The sequence below is a fragment of the Pantherophis guttatus genome, chromosome 1 (assembly GCF_059756535.1).
Source record: "Pantherophis guttatus breed Tessera chromosome 1, ASM5975653v1, whole genome shotgun sequence".
Classification (NCBI taxonomy): domain Eukaryota; kingdom Metazoa; phylum Chordata; class Lepidosauria; order Squamata; family Colubridae; genus Pantherophis; species Pantherophis guttatus.
The window spans coordinates 150,272,789-150,293,446 of record NC_142063.1 but is presented as its reverse complement, the minus strand read 5'-3'; the positions used below and the strand labels follow the sequence as shown (position 1 = coordinate 150,293,446).

Genomic DNA, 20,658 nt, shown 5'->3' with positions numbered 1-20,658 from the left:
GGCCTACTTCAAGGCAGACTGCCAATGATGAGACAGCAGTCACAGAATTTTAATCTCTAGAAATGAGATCTTTTGCTTTCTACCCACTGGACCTCTGAAATCTGCAAAACTAAAGAAACCGTTCACCAGCATAAAAGATAGAGCAAGCTAGTCCTTCCCATCAGTTTTCAGCTTCCCCACATACCTCATGGCTTTACTGACCTTTGGCCACATGCTGTATTTATGATAATATGTTATATTCTTCTTAGGCACATTTCCAAAATAGTATATTAGATCCATTAAAAGAAATAAAACCATCTGCTCGCAGGCTGTTCTTTCCCACATATCAACTTGATCTGTGTGTTTTTTTTTAATGGCTGCTTCAAATACAGAATATAACATCCAATGGATTTTGTCTCCCCACCACCATCCACCACCCACTTTCTGACCTGATTCTGAAAATCTGAGATGAATCCTGCTCAAAATAAATGCACAAAGAAATTGCTGAATGAAACCTTTTCGTAATTGACAATTGTGGTTTAATTAACTAGTCCTCTCCTTTGGGCTTCTACATTAGAACAACTTTCTCAATTTTTATAATTAATAAAATACTGTTTGCAGTGAAAGCATTTTTGAATATCTTCAGATAGTACAATCCTTCATGTTGCTTGCAGTTTTAAAAATATTCAGCTTGTAAACTGCCTCATTGATCAAGGCATAGTCAGGAAGCAACTAGGCTCATATCTACTATTCACTGCTGTTGGAAAATGCTCCCCTTCCCTCCCCCATGCTGCCTTCTAAAAAGGCTCATGGTAGAGTCCTAGTGTTGTTTCACAGCTCCATGTCAAACAGATTAATGTCTTCTTATCCCTGAACCTTCATGCCAACAAAAATGTTTTCTGATCAATTTGACTGGTTCGGTTACCGTTAAAACTACAAAAACTTGCCAGTAAGGTGGGGGAGGGGAATCTAAAACAGCTAACAATCTTATCAACCCATAAGAATTCCCTTCAAAAGTAAATAGTTAAATATTTAAAGTCTTCATTTTGTTACTCTAAAGGTATAATTATTTTTTTGAATATTATGTTAGCTTAATGAAGAAGTGATGGGAATTTTTGCGTTGTTGATTCACTCTTTGTTTTTCTCTTTTCTTCAGTACTTCCTTATGCAAGAGAATAACTAGTAATTAAAATGTGCAGGATGACAAGATGGAGCAGCCAGTGCTTGTACCACCTGGTCCGGACAGCTTTCACTACTTCACTAGAGAGTCTCTTGCAGCTATCGAACAACGCATTGCTGCAGAAAAAGCCAAGCAGTCCAAACAAGACCATAAAGACAATGACGAAAATGGGCCAAAACCAAGTAGTGACTTGGAGGCTGGCAAATCACTGCCATTTATTTATGGTGACATCCCTGCTGGAATGGTCGCTACTCCCTTGGAAGACCTGGATCCATTTTACGTTAATACAAAAGTGAGTGTTTCACATTATCGTTGGTATTGCCTCTTTCTCTCCTATTGGGTATCTGCTTTGATAGTCACCCTTTCAGGTTTTCTGACGTCAATATACAGTTTGCACAAGGTTCCCTTTGGGAGCTCTGCAACTGGTGATATACATCTGTATTTTTCGATATGAAGAATTGTTATACTGTATAACTTTTTATTTATTCTGTATAGGAAAATGATCCTAACAAATCACTGAAAATGTATATTTCAAAGATGACTAAGAAAGTTCCCCAGCAAAATTAAAAGAAAGATCACAATGTGTGAGTAATGTTAGAAGATGAGTCTAAAAATTATAACCTGTTTTACAGTAGATCATTTATAAGTGAAGTTGGTCCTTTCTGCAAGATGACTATTGTGCTGTTCTGAGATTGGCACAGAAAGTTGCTAGAGTAACAACCTGGCATTCAGTAGCAGCCTGTAATGAGGCCTTTTTCATCTGTGATTAAATCACGGATGGGAGAGCTAACTGAGAACTGGCTGTGCATCTGGGGCAGATCCCCTCTCTGAAATGTACTTTACCCATAGGACAGTGGTGGTGGATAAGCTGTGGTCATTTGGGGAATTCCAAGAGGTGCTGCTGTACAGATAAATAGATACAAAATCCTGTTGTTACAAAATCTTGGACTGCTGGCAATAGTGGTTAGAGTGATTGGTGCCCACTAACCACTCTAGAGTGGTGGTACAGTGGTTAGAATGCAGTACTGCAGGGCTAACTCACTGCTCCCTTCAGGAGTTTGATTCTGAGCAGATCAAGGTTGATTCAGTCTTCCATCCTTCCAAGATCAGTAAAACAAGGACCCAGATTGTTGGGGGCAATATGCGGACTCTGTAAATAGCTTACAGAGGGCTGTAGAGCACAGTGAAGCGGTATATAAGTCTAGGTGCTATTGTGGGATTGTTGTTCTTGTACCAGCTTCCCTGCTGTGTTACAGCTTCGCTGGTGGTGCAGTTTCCCAGGCTTATAGCCTAGGGAACTTCAACTTGCTTTCCTTGGGGTTGATCTCTGAGGTAGCTTGGGAATTCATAGTCACCATCATAGCCATACAACTGACCTAGCTCATTGAAGGCCTAAAATGTATTGATGATTATTTCCAGATCTCTGTGTGTGTGTGTGTGTGTGTGTGTGTATGTGTGTGTGTGTGATTGTGCGTGTCACAGCAATGGTGGTGTAATATTGGAGGAGATCACCTTCACCCCCCTATCATTGTCAGAGCATTGATTGGTTCATCCTAGGCAACTAATAGACCCAACTGGATTTCAGGGGAGGTTAGGGGGTGGGTTTGAAGTCTGGTGCACAGTCCGACTGAAGCCTTAGTTGCTGCTTGGAATGAGAGGATCTGCTAGGGCTTTGGATCGGAGCTCTCTCCTTTCGAGGATCCCAGAGCCCCCCACCCCTTTGGATTACTGAGAAGCTGAGAAAGATGAAGTATGAGAATAAGGGGTGAACCCAACCAAGCATGAGTTAGAACTACTATTCACTACAGCTACCTTATGATATTAAGGGCAGCAAAACATCAACGTTTTCCCACCCTTATTGAATTTGCAGATAGCTGCCCATCATTCCTGTTTAGAGTAATTGAAGTTTTTCTTCAGACCAATATGAGGATATATGAAGCTTCTGTCAGATAAGGTCAGATTTACCCCAGGTTGGACTTCTGCCTTGAGGCAGGTCCTGTAGAGCTAACTGAGGCCCAGTTTTACCAGTTATCTGGGGTGAATTTGAGCCTGTTAGTCCTCATGGTCAAGGTCAGGGTACTTGGAATTGTTACCATGGCCACTTATGCACTGAATCCATGTTCCTCCTGATTAGCTAAAGCTTCCAGGTAGACAATATACAGAATTCATCCATGTGGTCCTGCTGTTATTTAAAGAGGGAACATCTTATCCTCTCATCAAGATGCCCTTGCTAGATCCAACTGTTTTAGATAACCTTTGACCTCTCTGGACCCTTTTTCAGTCAGGTTTCAGATCTGGAAATGGGTCTGAAATGGCATCGCTCACTTGGAATGATCTCTTGCAGGAGCGGGATGGGGAGAAGTGCATCCATCCTTACTCTTCTCTCTCAGTAGTGTTTGATATCATTGATCATGGTATCTGTCTGGACTGACTTCAGGGGTTAAGAATGAGAGGCACAGTTATATACTGGTTCTCCTTTTTCCTTCAGGAGTAGTTCAATTGATATTTACGGAGGATGAGAGATCTATTCTATAGCCTCTTCTGTGTGGGGTAACATAGGACTTGATGTGCTTCTCCCTCCTGTTTAAGCTCTTTGAAACCACAGCATCTACTGTACATCTCTGCCCCAGGTCAACCAAGTGATACGGTGTAGGTTATCTCTCAGTGTCTGGAGGATGTGTAGGATCTGTGTCAGTGTCTGGAGCTGTGGTGGTGCAGTGGTTAGAATGCAGTACAGGTAGTCCTCGGCTTACAACAGTTCATTCAAAGTTACAACGACATTGAAAAAAAGTAACTGATGACCATTTTTTCACACTTACAACCATTGCAGCATCCCCTTGGTCATGTGATCAAATTCAGGCCCTGGGCAATTGGCTCATACTTATGATGGTTTCAGTGTCCCAGAGTCATGTGATCACCTTTTGCAAACTTCTGACAAGTCAAGTCAATGAAGAAGCTGGATTCACTTACTGTAACAACCATACTAACTTTAACAACTGCAGTGATACACTTAACAACTGTTTACTCTGACACCTCTATGACTGGAGGTTAGATTGGCCTCAACTCTGCTGGTCTTTCACAAAGTGCTGGATATCTGTATGTGCTTCAGAGCAGAGGGGTTGAAAGGTTAGATGGCCTGTGAGATGTGTTTGTTGATTGTTGATTGACTTTGTTTTTACTTATCATTGTAGGTTTTTATCCTCTTGCTATTTTTCCTTATTGTTTTTAATATGTTATTAGCTGCCCAGAGTTGCACTTTCAAGATTGAAAGTCATGTAAATTGATTAAGTAAATAGTAGTAGTTCACACTATCAAGTGGCTTTTGAGAAGCTAAACCAATTGCGTATTCCTTCATAGCCTATTAAAGAGAAAGCTGCAGAAACAGTTTTATAACACTTTACTTAAAGCCACTGATGGGATTGCCTACCTCCAGGGATTTCTTATCCTAACCAAACCCTCCTGCCACACTTTGAAGCCATCCCGTTTCACCCTCCCAGGTCTTCATAACAACAGTGAGAATCAGCATTGCCACTTCCTCCATATAGTGGCTGATCAGGGAGGTTCCTTTATTTCCTCAATCTTGTGGCCCGTCAGCGGCCTGTGCAGACTGTAGCTGATTCCGACAACGAGGAGACTGGTGTGGTGCTGTGCCAGCAGCCTGTGCAGCTGGCGCTTGAGTCGGACAGTGAGGAGGCTGGAGAAGATGTGGTGCCAGAGGCAGGGATTCAGCCCGGGCCTTCAGAACCTCCAGAAGCTCCTTTAAGTGAACAGGACAAAGAGGAGGAGCCTCTTCTCAATGTACGGGCGCGCAGAGCTGCCAAAAGGCAGGAGTGGCTCCTCAGGAGGAGGTCTCCTCAAGAGTAAGGCTTGGGGCTAATTGGCCACTCCCTTAGCCTATTTAAGAAGGAACGCCGCTTGCAACAAGCTGTAGAGAACAACTTTAGTTCACTCTCCTTCACGTCTGCAAAATTGCTTCTGGGCTTTGTGCCAACTCTAGTAAGACTATGATTACCTTATCTTAGAATTCTGGTAGGCTGTTAAGACAGTTCATTAACAGCCTTTGAATGATAAAGACTAAGTTATTTGAGTAAAATACGCTTTGTATAGAGTTTGTGTGTGCTGCGTTCTTTGGGGTCCGTAGCTAGGGCAGAACACTCAATGCCACATAATAATACCTTACAAAAGAAGAAAAAGGAAGTAGGAACTGATTGGTTGATTGTTTTTGGGCTTCCGATCAAAAGGAGAGCCCATTGGCTCATGGAGAAGAAAAAGAGGATATTTGATTAAGTAAGTAAATACTTGCTGAGCAACACAAAAATGGTTGTGGAGATAGTCAAGGGTCACCAGGAAAGGGATATACTTTGACTGGAAGCTCATCTGATCTAGAATTTTCTAATATTAACTCTACCCATTGTGGCATTTATATAAGTGGTAATTATTTGGAGCTGAGTTTGGATTAAAAGTGAACTATTGAGCTGGGTTTATTTGTAACTGCTTTATTTTAGATGCAATTTGCAGCAGTGTCACATACAGCGCATTGCATCATATCTTAACTTTCCCATTTTCTTAAAGTGCATGTGAGTTGACGCCATCTCTTGATATGACTTTCACTTAACCCACCTGCCCCCATTTAATTCTATATATTGCTCCTAATGCAGATCATATCATACTTTCAAAATGTCCAATTTTTTATGATTCTTCTGGCCACTTAGCTAAATTATTTCCTGATAATAGTTATTCTCTATAAAGAACATGCCTTTCATATGCTTTGGTTCTCACTTTTGGAAGTTCTCCTTAAGCTTATTGTTTAGACACAAATGTTTAGCACCAGGGATCCATGGCTTAGTTTACAGAAAACAGACTACCACTGTTCTCTCTCACATTCTGGCGAGAGAGAAATTCCCTGAGAGTGGACTCCAGCTCAGAAGACTAAACCTCTGGTCCTGGTGACTGATCCAGATTGGCTGTATCCGATGGATTTTTGATACTGCAGTATTTTAATGTCATTCCTCATAAGATAACATGTGTTTACTACCATAGAGGCTGCTGCTTTTTCACATTTTGAGTTATGCAGCCAGGCAAATCTTTAAAAAATAAAATCTTCACATTAAATCAATTCCTAAAATGGTGCAGCTATTTATATAAAGGTGAAGTTTGTTTACAACCCTAATAGCTGTTAAAAATAAATTTAAAATATACAAAAAATACTTTATCCAGATACAACTTACTTTCTACAAAGACTAAATAAAAGCAAGAGACTGCTAAAATGAAACAAAGAATAATTGATAATCAATGCAAGAAGCTTAAATGTCTGTCTACAGAAAATAGGTTTTGCCTGCTAACTGAAGGCCATCAAAGAAGGAACTAGAGAAGCTGACTCAAAAGTGAATTTGGAACTTTGTGTGGGAATCAATAAAAAAGCAAAAAAACCCTACAATCTTGTTAGTTTTAATGCCTGCATTGGGCAAGAAAATAGATTGACATGCAATAGTCTACAGACATTCAGAAACAAATACCAGTACTACCATTACCAAGAACCAGTATGGGTTTATCTAGAGTTGTAATGTCAGTAACTCTACTCCAGTGGAATGACTAGTTTGGTAAATAAAAGGAACACTCTATATTTTAATTGAAGTGAATTGGTAGTCATGATATTGCTGTGGATAAAACGAATAAATGTGAGCAAGAGGGTATTGCAATCCAGTGAATTTGCAACTAGTTGAACAACCACTTAAATGGTTCTCGTAAAAGTTCTGCATTGACCTGAAAAGAAAGATTAAGTAGACTTCCATTTTGGCTTTGTGCTATTCAATATTTTTGAAATGATTCTAAGGATGAGATGGAAGAGAATGCTGATTTGCAAATCTAGGGGGAATACTAAACATTAAGAGGAGAACTTCATAATTCAAAGTAAACTTGGCAAGCTTAAACAAGATTAGATCGAACTGAATGATATTCAACTATGAGAAATAAGGTCTTATATATGGGTGGGAAAACTCAAATGCATACATTTAGGATTGGAAAGACTTTGTTTTGTGGCAGTACACAGAAAGAGGATTTTAGAATGCTAGTGAATCACTATAAAGTGTGAACATGGGCTAAAAATGCTAATGAGTTGGCTTGACTGAAGGATTACATCCAAGTCATAGCAGATCATAGTTTACCGAGATGAGAAAGAATATGAACATTAAAACTTGAAAATTACCGAGATGAGAAAGAATGTGAACATTAAAACTTGAGAAAAGGTTAAAAGCTGTAGTAGAAGACTTTAGAAGAAGGGAGAAAGAACAGCAGTAAGGCGCAATATCTTATTCTTTGTTGAAAGTTAAGCCAGGACAATGGATTGGAATTAAATGAATGAAAATTGAGTCAGAATATTTCTGACAGTAACTGCTTTTAAGCAATAGTTTATCTAGAACTTTTCAAATGGAAGCAGCAGGGTTGGACTATATGCCTGATAAGATTCCCTTCTAACTCACATACCCTTTGACATTATGTTTCTATGCCATGGCAAATGCTATATTGTTTATACAGTAAATAATAAGTATTTTTACTGCAAAATTTGGTTCAGGGTTGTCTGGATTTTCCTTCTTGGAAAAAGCAAACACAGAAAAATTAATATAACATTGCATATGCTTAAATTGCTTTCACTGTTTCTTTTTTTCTTCCAGACTTTTATAGTATTGAATAGAGGGAAGGCAATTTTCCGATTCAGTGCCACCCCTGCCCTATACATTTTAACTCCTTTCAACCCTCTTAGAAAAGTAGCTATTAAGATTTTGGTACATTCATATCCTTTTCAAGTGGTTGTTAACAAATAGTTTTCTCAAGATAGCGATTTATAACTATAACTTGTTATTTAATTCCTCATTTCTATATTGTTTGTTAGGTTGAAAAGAAAGTTGTGCCAAACTATTTAACTGTAAAATGAAAATCTAAAATTCATGGAAATGCTTGGCCAAATCTCCACAGAATACTCAAATAAGCAAATGGCCTCAAGAGCCAGGTACATTCTAGAAATGAACACTGGTTGTGCCCACCATGGAAAGATATGCCTACTTTCACTTGTCTTTATGCAGTTCTCTGCTATGAAGTATTGGCCTGCAGCATAAAAATGTTTTCAAAATTGGGTGTTTTTTTATGCCAGGATCCTTCAAAAATATTCATATTGGTATTCTGTTTAAACTTGATGGGCATCAAGCACAGTCAAGAGTGTTTGAAAAGTTCTCAGTATTTTGCATTACTACAGTCCTTTAAAAGTCCTTGTACAGGTTTACTCTGTAGTAAGTTTAATGGAGTCCAAAGATTCCTAGGTAAGTGATTACAGAATCACAATCTAAATTATCTAAATATATTAAGATCTTAGATCTTAACAATTGTCCACTAAAATTTATCAATGGTAAACTGGAATAGATTGCATCAAACCATTGTCATATATGCAGGTGGTCCTCGTCTTACAATAGTTTGTTCAGTGACCGTTCAAAATTACAACAGCACTGAAAAATGTGACTTATGAACATTTTTCTCATTTATGATCATTGCAGACTCCCAAGGGTCACACGATCAAAAGTCAGATGTTTGATAATTGGTTCATATTTATGACGGTCGCAATGTCCCGAGGTCACGTGATCACCTTTTACAGCCTTCTGACAAGCAAAGTCAACGGGGAAGCCGGATTCAGTTAACATACTAGTAACTAACTTAACAACTGCGGCAAGAATGGTTGTAAAATGGGGCAAAACTTACTTAACAAATTGTCATTTGGTAACAGAAATCTTGGGCTCTGTGGTCATAAGGGGAGGACTACCTGTATATGTTGTTGTATTTTTTCACTAAATATAGATTGTATTATAAAGTCAGATAATAAGTCATTATTTCTGGGGATTTTTTTTCTAGAAACTGGATGTTAGACATATTTACAGGATGGCTGTTTGGAAAAAAGCTGATAAAGAAATTATTGAATATGACACTTAAAAATATTTTAGTTCTTTGCATATGATATAAATAAGAAACTCCAAAATTGTCTGTATAATGCATTCAGATTTATGTTTTCAATGTCTGAATGATATGAATGATACTAGCCAGAAACAGATAGTTTGCAGGTTTGTTGGACAGATTTGTCATATACAGAGCCTAGTATTAACATTTATCATCTAGTAGTTGATAAAAATAATAAAATATCATTAGGCAAAACATATTGCATAGAACTGAGTGCAAAGAACATGTCCTGCTTAAGGTAAAGGTAAAGGTTCCCCTGCACATATGTGCTAGTTGTTCCCAACTCTAGAGGGTGGTGCTCATCTAAGCCGAAGAGCCAGCACTGTCCGAAGATGTCTCTGTGGTCATGTGGCCAGCATGACTAAACACCAAAGGCGCACGGAACGCTGTTACCTTCCCACCAAAGGTGGTCCCTATTTTTCCACTTGTATTTTTTATGTGCTTTCGAACTGCTTACTCCAGGGCAAAAACATCCTGCAACTATTTAATGAAGATGTGTGAAACCAACCTTGCCCATTACAAGGGCAACCTCTGCCTATCTTTGAAATTGAAATTTTCCACCTTCTGCTGGCATGCACAGTAGTATGAGATGTCTGTCTGGTACTTGATTTCATTTCATTGTAGATGATGAAAGTAGGATACGTGGGCATTCAGAATTCTGGTAGATTTGTCTTCAGAAATATCTTAGTTGTAGCTTACCCATGCAGTGCATCATTGCATCTCCAACTTGTTATTCAGTCAGTTTGGAAGTTGGTTAAATCCTTTATCCCAGACCCTAACCATAAACCATCACTTCTGTACATATCCAAGCCTGTCCCAACAAGGAGGACTTCTACTGTCAATAACTGGCACCAACAGCAACTTTCTATATTTTCTATATTGCTTCATGTGAACAGAATCCTGATTGTGTTTCGTTGCTAAGGTAAAACAGGAGTTGGAAATGCAATTAGGACTTCTTTCACACTGGATATTAACATTTCAGTGCAAATCCAAAGTTTTTGGTGCTACCATTTAACCAGGATAGTGCAGTATAATAAGTAAATGCTTATGTTTTAATATTAATTTTATTAGTAATTGCATTTTGGCTTAAACAAGAAATATCTAAATATCAGGACCTCTTTTTCTTTTCTGGATTCCTCTCTAGTTGTAAACATAAGTATTCAGATGCTGAGGCTGCAAATAATGCGTAAGAATAAGTATGTATGTGTCATAACTCTTCCTTCAAAATGCATTGCTATTAAAATCATTAGTTGAAAATTAATTATGTGCCATCAGTGGGTTGTCGACTCTTGCAGCCACTTCCAGTAGATAGAATTTTTCCAGGATGATTTGCCCCCAATCTGGTCATCCAGAGTTCCTAGTGATGCACCAATTTTTGATGTAATTAAATTCATCTCTACCTTGCTGGTGGTCATTCTCTTCCTTTCTTCTAATCTTTATGGTATTATGGGCTTCTCACAGGAACTTTCCATAATATATCCTGTTAGAGTATGCAGGAATCCAACCAGCACACAAGTAAATAATTCAGCAGGATTCATTTATATAAGAAACTTATTTATATACAATACCATACAGCAGAAGCCAGAACCAGAACTCAGAATCCAGAAGTACAAAATCTATAATCACAGAAGTTATAGAATCACAGAAGCACACACACACACACACACACACACACACACACACACACACACACACATATATATATATATATATAAGTAAACAGTGCTACCAGCACCGGTACCCAAAAGTCAATGTTGGACCTAAAGAGTTCAGGAGGCAACAAGTCCTCTCCAGGGGCCTTCCCGGCCTTTAAGGATTGAATTATATGCTTAACTTCGGTAGGGGTAACTGGTGTCCATTCCGGACATTTCCTTAATTCTTGCTGGAGGATATCCAATTGCAAGACATTTGTTGTATTGTTACCATCAAATAAAGCAAGATAGTGCTTCTCCCATTTTACTGCTGATATATCAGTGTCCATAAATGGGGAACGTTGTTTTAATATACCGGCTATCTTATGCCAAAAGATCGTAGGAAATTGGGATTTCGCTGCCATTTCTACCTCTTTCCACATCCTGGTGTTATAGCTACTTTTCTTGTTTTTCAGGAGGGATTTGTATGCTCTCCTGAGTTGAACCATATTTGAATAATCACCATCCTGTCTGGATCGGTTAACTTTCTTAACTGCGGCTCTTAGATTTGACCTCAAGTTATGACAGTCATCATCAAACCACTTTCTAGAGATCCCATCTACTTTTCTATCATTCTGGATCATTAAGTTCCTAAGAGTAGAAGTTAGCTCTGTATAAACTGGAATTGGGGTGTTGTCTCCGGGCTTAGATTGGGAGATTTCCCATGCTAGGTGTCTGGCTTCGTCTGAGCCCAAATAAGTGGTAACGGATTTGACATCAAGTCTGTGCCAATATAACCTTTTATAGTTATAAACCCGGGCGTTTGCTAAGGTGTCAATTTCCTCTCTTGAATGAGGCCTAACTTCTGAAGAGAGTGAAACCAGAGCCGTGATGGGAAAGTGGTCACTTTCCTCTCTAAATATAGCTCCAGACCCACACTCACAAAAACCACACAGGATGTCACCACCACACATCCACGCAAAAAGCAAACCCACACCGATGAGGCACGACCACAAACCAGAAGCCAGACCACAGCTGCATCATTAGCCACTTTAAACCTCTCCAATCCATACATGAAGCAAACTGACACCCACCATGAAGATGTGGCACGACCACGACCACGAAGCCAAACAACAGCAATGCAGCTCACCAGCTCAAATCCCCCTGCAACTCAGACTAACCCGAGCACAACCAAGCCCCCACCTAAACAGAACACACCCCCATCCAATCAGAGCACAGCCAAACCCCCATCCAATCAGAGCACAGCCAAACCCCCAACCAATCAGAACACACCTCCATCCAATCAGAACACAGCCAAGCTCCCACCCAATCAGTTCACACCCCCACTGGCAGTTAAAAGGAAGAAACAGCTGCGATCACACACATTGCTCCTAGAAGCACGAAGCCGAAAACACCAGCCTGAAGATGACGAATGAGACTTCGTCGAAACGTCGCCAAGACCCTTCCAATTTTACGCAGGAGAAAACCTGAATAACCAAAGACCTACATACATACACACACACACACACACACACACACACACATACATATACATATACATACATACATACACAGATCAGTGAACCTAAGCCACGCCCAGGCTCCGAGCCATCTGGGTCACCAAACAGTCCCCATTGGCTGACCTGTTACCATGTCTATTCCAATTCATGAACCCTTATATACTGACATATCCAAAGAATGGTTGTAATTTGAGCCTGGTCATTTGTGCCTGGAGTGAGAACTCTGGATAATTTGTTCATTGATCCATTTGTTTGTTTTCTTGGCTATCCATGAATTCTCAGGAATCCTCTCAAGCATCAAACTTTAAAAGCATCAATACTTTTTTTATCCTACTTCTCTTTTTATCCTACTTCTTCAAGTCCAGCCTTTGCTTCTATAAAGTGCCACAGGGAATAATACTGCCTGCACAATTCTAATCCTTGTAGCTATAGACATGACACAACACAGAATATTTTTTCCAAGGCCTTCATTGTGTTTCTACACAAACTGTAGCATATTTCTTGAATGTTGGTTTGATGAGATCTTGTGGGATTCCCATTTTCCTAAGCATATTCCACAGCTTGACACAATCAACACAATTGAAAGTCTTTCTGCAATAGTGAAGCACATACTGGCTTCTTTCTAGTATTCTTTGGCTTTCTCAGTTATCCATTAGGTGTCAGCAATAATGTCTCTTGTTCCTCAGCCTTTTCTAAAATCAGCTTGAATATCTGGCATCCCGCTTCCCATATAGGACTCTATTCTGTGTTTGGAAGATATTATTTTCTTGGAAATTTGAAGTAACAGATATTGTACAAATATTTGCACTGTTTCTTTGGTACCTCTTATATATTACAATGTTTTTTGTATCCAGTTACTGGATTCTTTATTCCACCTGCATCAGTTTATTAATTATACCTTTTGCCCATTTCTAAAAATAAAATCAAAACAATATTCAGAGGTTTGTTGTGGAATAAAATGGAACTTTCTTTCATCTCAATTGTTTTTATTTTACTTATATATGATATAGTCCTAGCCCTTTAGAAATTTATATACATTGTCCCTTAATTGTAATTATATTATCAGACATACGTATTTAATTAAAACAGAACAATCTATTAAGACGTATTTATTTATTTATCATTGTAAAAAAATTACTATATGTTCCTTAATAATATAACTCACATTATTCAGCATGCTCATTATGTGCACTATTTTGACCAACTGCGTATTTATGACCTTAAGTAACCCCCCTGAATGGACAAAGAATGTAGAGTAAGTGCAATATTATTCTTAACTGCATGTTTGAATGTGTTTTTGTGGGATGTAGAAGACCTAGTAGAATAAGCTCATATGCATGCTCATATACAACGCACATATAGCATAGCTGTGATCTAGTGAACTTTAATAAGCAAAAATCTGCATGCATCCAACTGATTTATCACTTTCCATTCCAAAAACGTCCCTGTTACACTTCACAAACTCTTCCTTTTAGCCTAACAAGATGGTGTAGGGTAAGGAGTTCAGAAAATAGGCTAGGCTGATTGTTGGAGGATTAGCAGTATTTTCATGTTCAAAAACAGTACGCTTGTGAGTGTCAGTGAAGAAAAGGCTACCATCTTTATACCATGTAGCTTCTCATGTAAAGTTTGAGTGGAGCCAAGCCTCTTCTTATACTGTAAGTCTCTGCATGCAGGAAAATATAGCAAGGCTTCTTGTGTTCTTGCAGTTGCATGCAATGCACAGGAGCATCTCCTGATAGCGTATAATATGGTTCGTTCCCACATATGTGTTGCCTGAATGTCTGAGAAGTAGAGAGTAAAGCATGGGCTTTTTTCTATGGGTACCTTTGATTTCTTCAATAATATGGGAAGGAGTCCCCATATTACCCACAAAGGGAGGGCTTGGTAAGATCTAGGATGGTAATTCTGATTTATCTGAGTTTTTAAAAACCATTTGCATTAAGAATGAATATGCTGTTTTGTTTTTACCAGATATACATTCACAGGAATATATACCTTTGAATCCCTTATAAAAATAATTGCAAGGGGCTTTTGTATAGATGGTTTCACCTTCCTCCGAGATCCCTGGAACTGGCTTGATTTCACTGTCATTACATTTGCGTAAGTTTTCCATTCCTTTTTCTCCCACCCTATTTTTATTGACATATATTGATGTATATTCGTGTATTTACTCCAACTTGATATACAGGAGCATAGAGGCTATTGTAATTAAAATATGCTTTAATAAATCAAGGATCAAGATAATGTTATGACCAATACATTTTCAGTAGTATTACTAAATCCAACTATTGAACTAATTTATTTTTGCTGGAGAAAATAAAAAAAGAGCAGACAATATATTCTTTTGTCACCATTGTTATTTGTAATTACAGTATATACACAATAAATTAAGATCGCCTCATTTGCTATTTTTTCCTTGCTTGCTTGATTGATTTGAGGACAATAATAGTATTATTTTGTTTGTGAAACCATAAAAGTGCATTCCTACAGCAAAGTAAATCGTACAGCAGCTAGTAATGTAGAACACATAGTACATTAATAGAGTAGCTGTCTGAGAATCTCTTTCAAAAACTGTATTTTTCGTCTTTCTAACAGAAAAAAAAAATTTTTTTCAAGCACCCAAGATTATGAATTAAGTTTCTTGATGTAAGAATGGTTGATTTTCCCCCCATTCTCTGCCAAGGGGCATAATCCCTTGTTTTTTCTTAAAATGTTCATACCTGACATGGATTGAACTTAATTCTGATACATTCATACAGGCTGTAATGTCTGACCTAATATTGGGATGATGATGATGACGACGACGATCCTTTCTCATTCATTTTTTTAAATATCTGACATAATGAGAAATTTTGGAGAATATGGTAGCTTGTTCATTTGTTGTGTCATTTGGGTTGATCAAAATAAAGCCATTTGTCCCTGCGTACATGTTGCTCTGCTATATAAACTGATCATTGTTAAAAGCTCTTAATGGAAGATGTTGATATTTATTTTTCCCCCAAAGTTACCAAGGGGTCTTGATGAAGCCCCCAAGTAAGTATCGTGAAGTCTACCTCAATTCTGAATAACTGTGGTTTAATTCTACAGGTATATAACAGAATTTGTAAACCTAGGCAATGTTTCAGCTCTTCGAACTTTCAGAGTATTGAGAGCTTTGAAAACTATTTCTGTAATTCCAGGTAAGATGTAAGTGGTGTAAGGTGTTAGGTCCCTTGTACCTGTCCAACTGTTCCTTTTTATCCTGTCATTGTGTTTGTGTGTGAACTCCCCTATTACAGATATGTGACAGAGTTTGTGGACCTGGGTAATGTCTCAGCGTTGAGAACATTCAGAGTTCTCCGAGCATTGAAAACAATATCAGTCATCCCAGGTGAGAGCTAGGTTAAACCCAGAGGCTGACTTTTTAGAACTCCATGGGAATTGAAAATACATTTTTTCACCATAAGCCTCGTTGCTTGCTCATTCATTTAAAAGAACCAAGAAGAAAAAAGCAGGAATCATGTATTGAAAGAAATTAATCTTGTGATCCTTTGCTTTTTGCCATTTGCTTGTTCATTTTTGAAATCAGCCTTTGCGTTTAACACATTGTTGCATGACATGCTGCAGAACACGGCCTGTGTGATTTGCATCACAGAATGTCAAGCTTTGAAGTCAAGCTGTGACAAAAGCATAACCATGTAATCTTGGTTTAGCCATCTGTTTTTTTACCTGCAAAATGGAAAATGATGTTTGTCCTTAGTACTTTAATGGAACTCATGTCTGAATCGTTATTTGGCATCATGAAATATTTGAAATTAGTCAAATATAACAGAGTAAGATATGTAAGAGTGGAGAGAAAGAGAGGGTGTGCATAAGAGACTATTATTTTTCCAATTTCATTTTCTTCTACGTTAATTTGATTCAAGGGAAGAATAAGGCATTATAAGTCTGATGGTTTGGGGCAAGAGAAGTTGGCAGTTAAAAAAAAAAGCCATTAATCCATTCCAATCCATATGCCTAAACGTGTTTATGCTGGAGCAAGCTGCATTGATAGCCATATTCCTTATTTTGGTGTAACGTGCTTAGGCTTAGTGTGATTGGAAAATTTCCTCTGTGAGGGAAAAAGCATGATAGCACACGCACTTGTTTTATCATTAAAACAAGTTATTCTTCGTTTAAAAAAGCACAATACATTTTCATCCACAATTTCAAGGAGCATAAACTTCTGGGCCTCATCCTCACAAAATACATTGTCACAAGTGACAGAACCATTTAAAACGTTAGTTCACAAACCAACAGGGCCATTGATTTGAGCTTCTGCATGAGGGTTTCTTTAACATTACTGGGGGTCACCATTTTGTTTTTGTTGTTGTTGTTTTCATCTGTCTTTTCAGTTGTTCTCAAGATGTTCTTCTGCTTCCAGGTCTGAAGACAATTGTGGGAGCTCTCATTCAGTCTGTGAAGAAACTATCCGATGTGATGATTCTGACGGTGTTTTGTCTGAGTGTCTTTGCTCTCATAGGACTCCAACTGTTCATGGGCAACTTGAGGCATAAATGTTTGTTTTGGAATCCACCAAATTCTACGAACGATACTGATATATTTAATGCTACATTTGGAGAAAACAGCACATTGAACATTACCCAATTTGACTGGAATGCATACATAGAAGATGAAAGTAAGAATATACTTTTTCTGGGGTTTTTTCTAATGGCATTCCTTGATATTGCACAATTATGGTTCAGATTTACTGGCAGTGTTAAGACACAATGAGATGGAAGCTGCTGTACTCTATCAAATTATGAAATGTTGTCCATGCCCATCCTCCCAGGTTACTTGGCTTGATTTAGCCAAGCTGTGTTCTCTATTGTCTTAAATTTGCCATTGTGAGAATCAGTAAGCAATGTCTCTTTGAACATTATATATTTTAATTTTGAAAGACATGTCAGTTCTCCCGTCATAAACATTTATGCTAGGGTAGTTTGCCATGCCACTTAAAATCAGAATGAAAATACATATGCAATAAAATAATTTAAATAGTGAACTCTCAAAATGAAAGACCACTGCCTCCATCTCCCTGGGTTTGATTAGGATGATTCATCCAGCTCAGGAAAATAACTTAATTTCCAGGTCTTAGTTATAATTCCTTTTTTTCCCATAGGAATAATCTATTTCTAGGAAGGGATCAATATTTTGTAGGCACTTCTTTGATTATGTGCCATCACATGAGTTATTGACTCTTAGAGACCAAATAGATAAATATATTTTCTCTCTGACAATCTATCCCTATCTTGGTCTTTCAGATTTTCCCATAGTGCACCTATTGCCATTGTAACTGAGTTTATCTATCTTCTTTCTGGTTGCCCTCTTCTATTTTATTCTGCCTTTCACAGCCTTCTCCAGAGAGCTAGGTCTTCATATAATGTGTCAGAAGTAGGATAATTTGAGCCATTTGTAGCTTGAACAATACCTCATTGTTCAATGATCCCTTTGGTTTTTTGGGTCTCCATGCTAGCTGCTACCTGTATAAATGGGTTAGGTAGTAAAGTTCTTTTTTTTAAAATTCATTCTTTGATTCTTGCGGCTTTTCACCTGGGTTTTTGTTTTTTGCCTCTATTTACTATGGTAGGATGAAAAATGTCTAATGAAGTTGGAAATAAAATTTAATAAAATAAAAATTAAAAATGGGTGGGAGGAGATTAGCCTAGTACTTTATAAGTAGTTTTTTAAGGTTTCTCACAAATTGGAGTTAAGTATTTGGAGGATCCTACTAAGATTGAGAACTTGGGAAAAGTCATTTTTTTTCAGTCAAAAATCAAACTTATTTGCAACTCAAGAACAGTTGCATCTTTCAAATGGGTTTACAACAGCTAAAAGGACAACATCTGCAAAGTCTGAAAAGTTTTCTTTTGCCTCTTAAGTATCACTGCATTTAATTCAACTTGTCTAGTCTCAGCGCTTTTGCTTAGTTGGAGAACAGAGTGCAGGTATCCTTGGCTTCTTGCTATTATGAAATTAAGGTTACAAGACCTCTCTTGAATAGAACATATGCAGATAGAACCACTTGTAGGCCATAACAATTTTAATGGTCCCTGTGAGTTAGTTTTATATCATGCCCTCATTTTAATCATTCAGCATTATCTAATTTTTATTTGAGTTCCTTGTTCAGTCCTTCTGCACAGGCATCTGTTACAATTAGGCATTGTTACTTAATTACTGTTTGCATAGGAACTGCTGATAGAATTATTGCAGGATGAAGGGTCATTGGGCAAAGTAGATATAGATTGGGTTATGATTGCTAACTCTTTTTAATTTTTTTATTCACACAGATAATTTTTATTTTTTGGAAGGACAAAATGATGCTTTGCTTTGTGGTAACAGTTCTGATGCAGGGTAAGACCTATTATCAAACTTTTAAAACAGCTACAACAGGTTTTGATATTGGCCTGTACATTATAATTGATTTAATGTATGTTCTACCTTATATATTGGGACTAATTTGCTCAGATACAAGTTTAATGTTTACTAAGGTAAGCTCTGTCATTATTTAATTATGTCAAATTGGAAATAAATAGTTGATTGATTGGTTATATGCCATCAAGTCATTTTCAATTCCTAGCAACCAGATAGATTTTCTCCATGTGTAAATAAATAATAAAGAGACAAAAAAGAAGGTAATAGTGTCATGAAAAATCCAGAATTCCAGTGTGTTTCTGAAGTAGCTGTTTCCCATGCAAAATTGCCTCAATAATGAGAAATAACAACAAGCACGTATAGGGAGAAAGATGCTTATTAAGTATTTGAATATGAATTCATCTAATTTTATATTTTTAAGTAATTTATGAAATGAAAGTCAGTTATTTTTCTCTGAATTAGGAATGTAGATGGCCAGGAAAAAGAATGTTTATTGACCAAAACTCTGCACAAATAATCAATTTATGAAAATAATACAATGCATTATTTGAATTATGTGCAAAAAATATGGGCATTAAAATTGTAAACTAAAATGAATAGATTTGACCTTGAAAAATAAATATTAAGGCAAACTTTTTTAAAAAATCTATCAGACTAATATAGGAATGGCATTAAGTTGAATTTAGGAATGAAAACGTGAGAAACTGAAGGAAATTGAAAGCGATACATTCACTGATGCAGCAGAGAAACATAGAAATAAAGGTTCCAGCTTGTTAAGAGAATGGGCAGAAAGTGAACAGAAAGATGGGATACAGCCCTCTGGGGGGAAAATTGGGTCTAGTTCTTCCCTTTATACTCAGCTGTAGGCAAGCATGAATTCTATACATGGTAGGTATTTCACTAGCATTAATGAATGCACTTGTATTTATTTGTTTATTTCAGTCCATGTCCAGAAGGCTATGTTTGCATAAAAGCTGGAAGGAACCCAAACTATGGTTATACAAGTTTTGATACATTCAGCTGGGCCTTTTTGTCTCTCTTTCGACTGATGACTCAGGATTTCTGGGAAAATCTTTATCAGCTGGTGAGAGAGAATTATTTAGGTAGCAATACCTTAAGCATACCAGTTTCAAAAGAATGTTAAATGAGTGATTCAAGCATAAGTGGCATGATGCTTGGGTATCACATTTATATATTTGTTTTAAAATGTCAACTGTTATTTTTTCCCAGACTCTACGTGCTGCAGGCAAAACATACATGATCTTTTTTGTCCTGGTGATTTTCTTGGGTTCTTTCTACCTGATCAACTTGATCCTGGCTGTTGTTGCCATGGCTTATGACGAGCAGAATCAAGCCACCATGGAAGAAGCTGAGCAGAAAGAGGCGGAGTTCCAGCAAATGCTGGAACAGCTGAAAAAACATCAAGAAACAGTTCAGGTATATTTTTGATAGGAAAAACCCATAGCTGGCTTTAAATGTACAATAAATAAGCTCATGGAAGAATATAGCAAGTTGATATAAGCCTAACAGAGAACTGCTACTCTTTAAAACATGGATGAGAAGCATGATTTTCCAGATATTATTGAACTTCAACCACATTCCTCAACCCAGCCAGCATGACCAGGGCTGCGAGTCTATTCCAACATCTGGAAAGTCATGCAGTGAAATTGTACAGTTCTCATGTTTGCCTACAGGTTTAGGGTTATCCAACAATACTCCAGTTTACTCGCAGAGAAAAAGCCCCAAAATAATAATTCAGAGACTAGAATAAAAAGGTTAAATTGGCTACAATTAACTCATTTACTGCCTGGAGTCTCCATTAAAAGAAATAAATAGGAGATTTCAAATGAGTTCCAAGTTAATGTTATAACCCACAAAAGAGCTAAAAGAAAGTAATACCCCTATGTACAATCTGGTATGCTCATATACCAGATAGTATATCTGAGGTAGTCCT

General features: G+C 37.6%; 1 protein-coding gene across 5 annotated transcripts in view; it reads left to right on the top strand.

Annotated features, from left to right (window-relative positions):
* Positions 1 to 20,658, top strand: part of LOC117671051 (sodium channel protein type 1 subunit alpha) — a 104,286-nt gene that overhangs the window by 33,411 nt on the left and 50,217 nt on the right. For 2 of the 5 annotated variants that reach the window (XM_087882005.1, XM_087882003.1), the window contains exons 1-7: positions 12,656 to 13,563; positions 14,283 to 14,411; positions 15,399 to 15,490; positions 16,714 to 16,968; positions 18,620 to 18,683; positions 19,647 to 19,788; positions 19,935 to 20,141. In XM_087882005.1, the coding sequence (XP_087738131.1) occupies positions 13,484 to 13,563; positions 14,283 to 14,411; positions 15,399 to 15,490; positions 16,714 to 16,968; positions 18,620 to 18,683; positions 19,647 to 19,788; positions 19,935 to 20,141 (969 nt within the window). In that variant the 5' untranslated portion in view covers positions 12,656 to 13,483. Of the gene's footprint in view, positions 1 to 1,135; positions 1,452 to 7,830; positions 7,950 to 12,655; positions 13,564 to 14,282; positions 14,412 to 15,398; positions 15,491 to 15,589; positions 15,682 to 16,713; positions 16,969 to 18,619; positions 18,684 to 19,646; positions 19,789 to 19,934; positions 20,142 to 20,658 lie in introns of those variants that run through there. The other 3 variants (XM_087882006.1, XM_087882004.1, XM_087882007.1) reach the window with 2 other exon arrangements.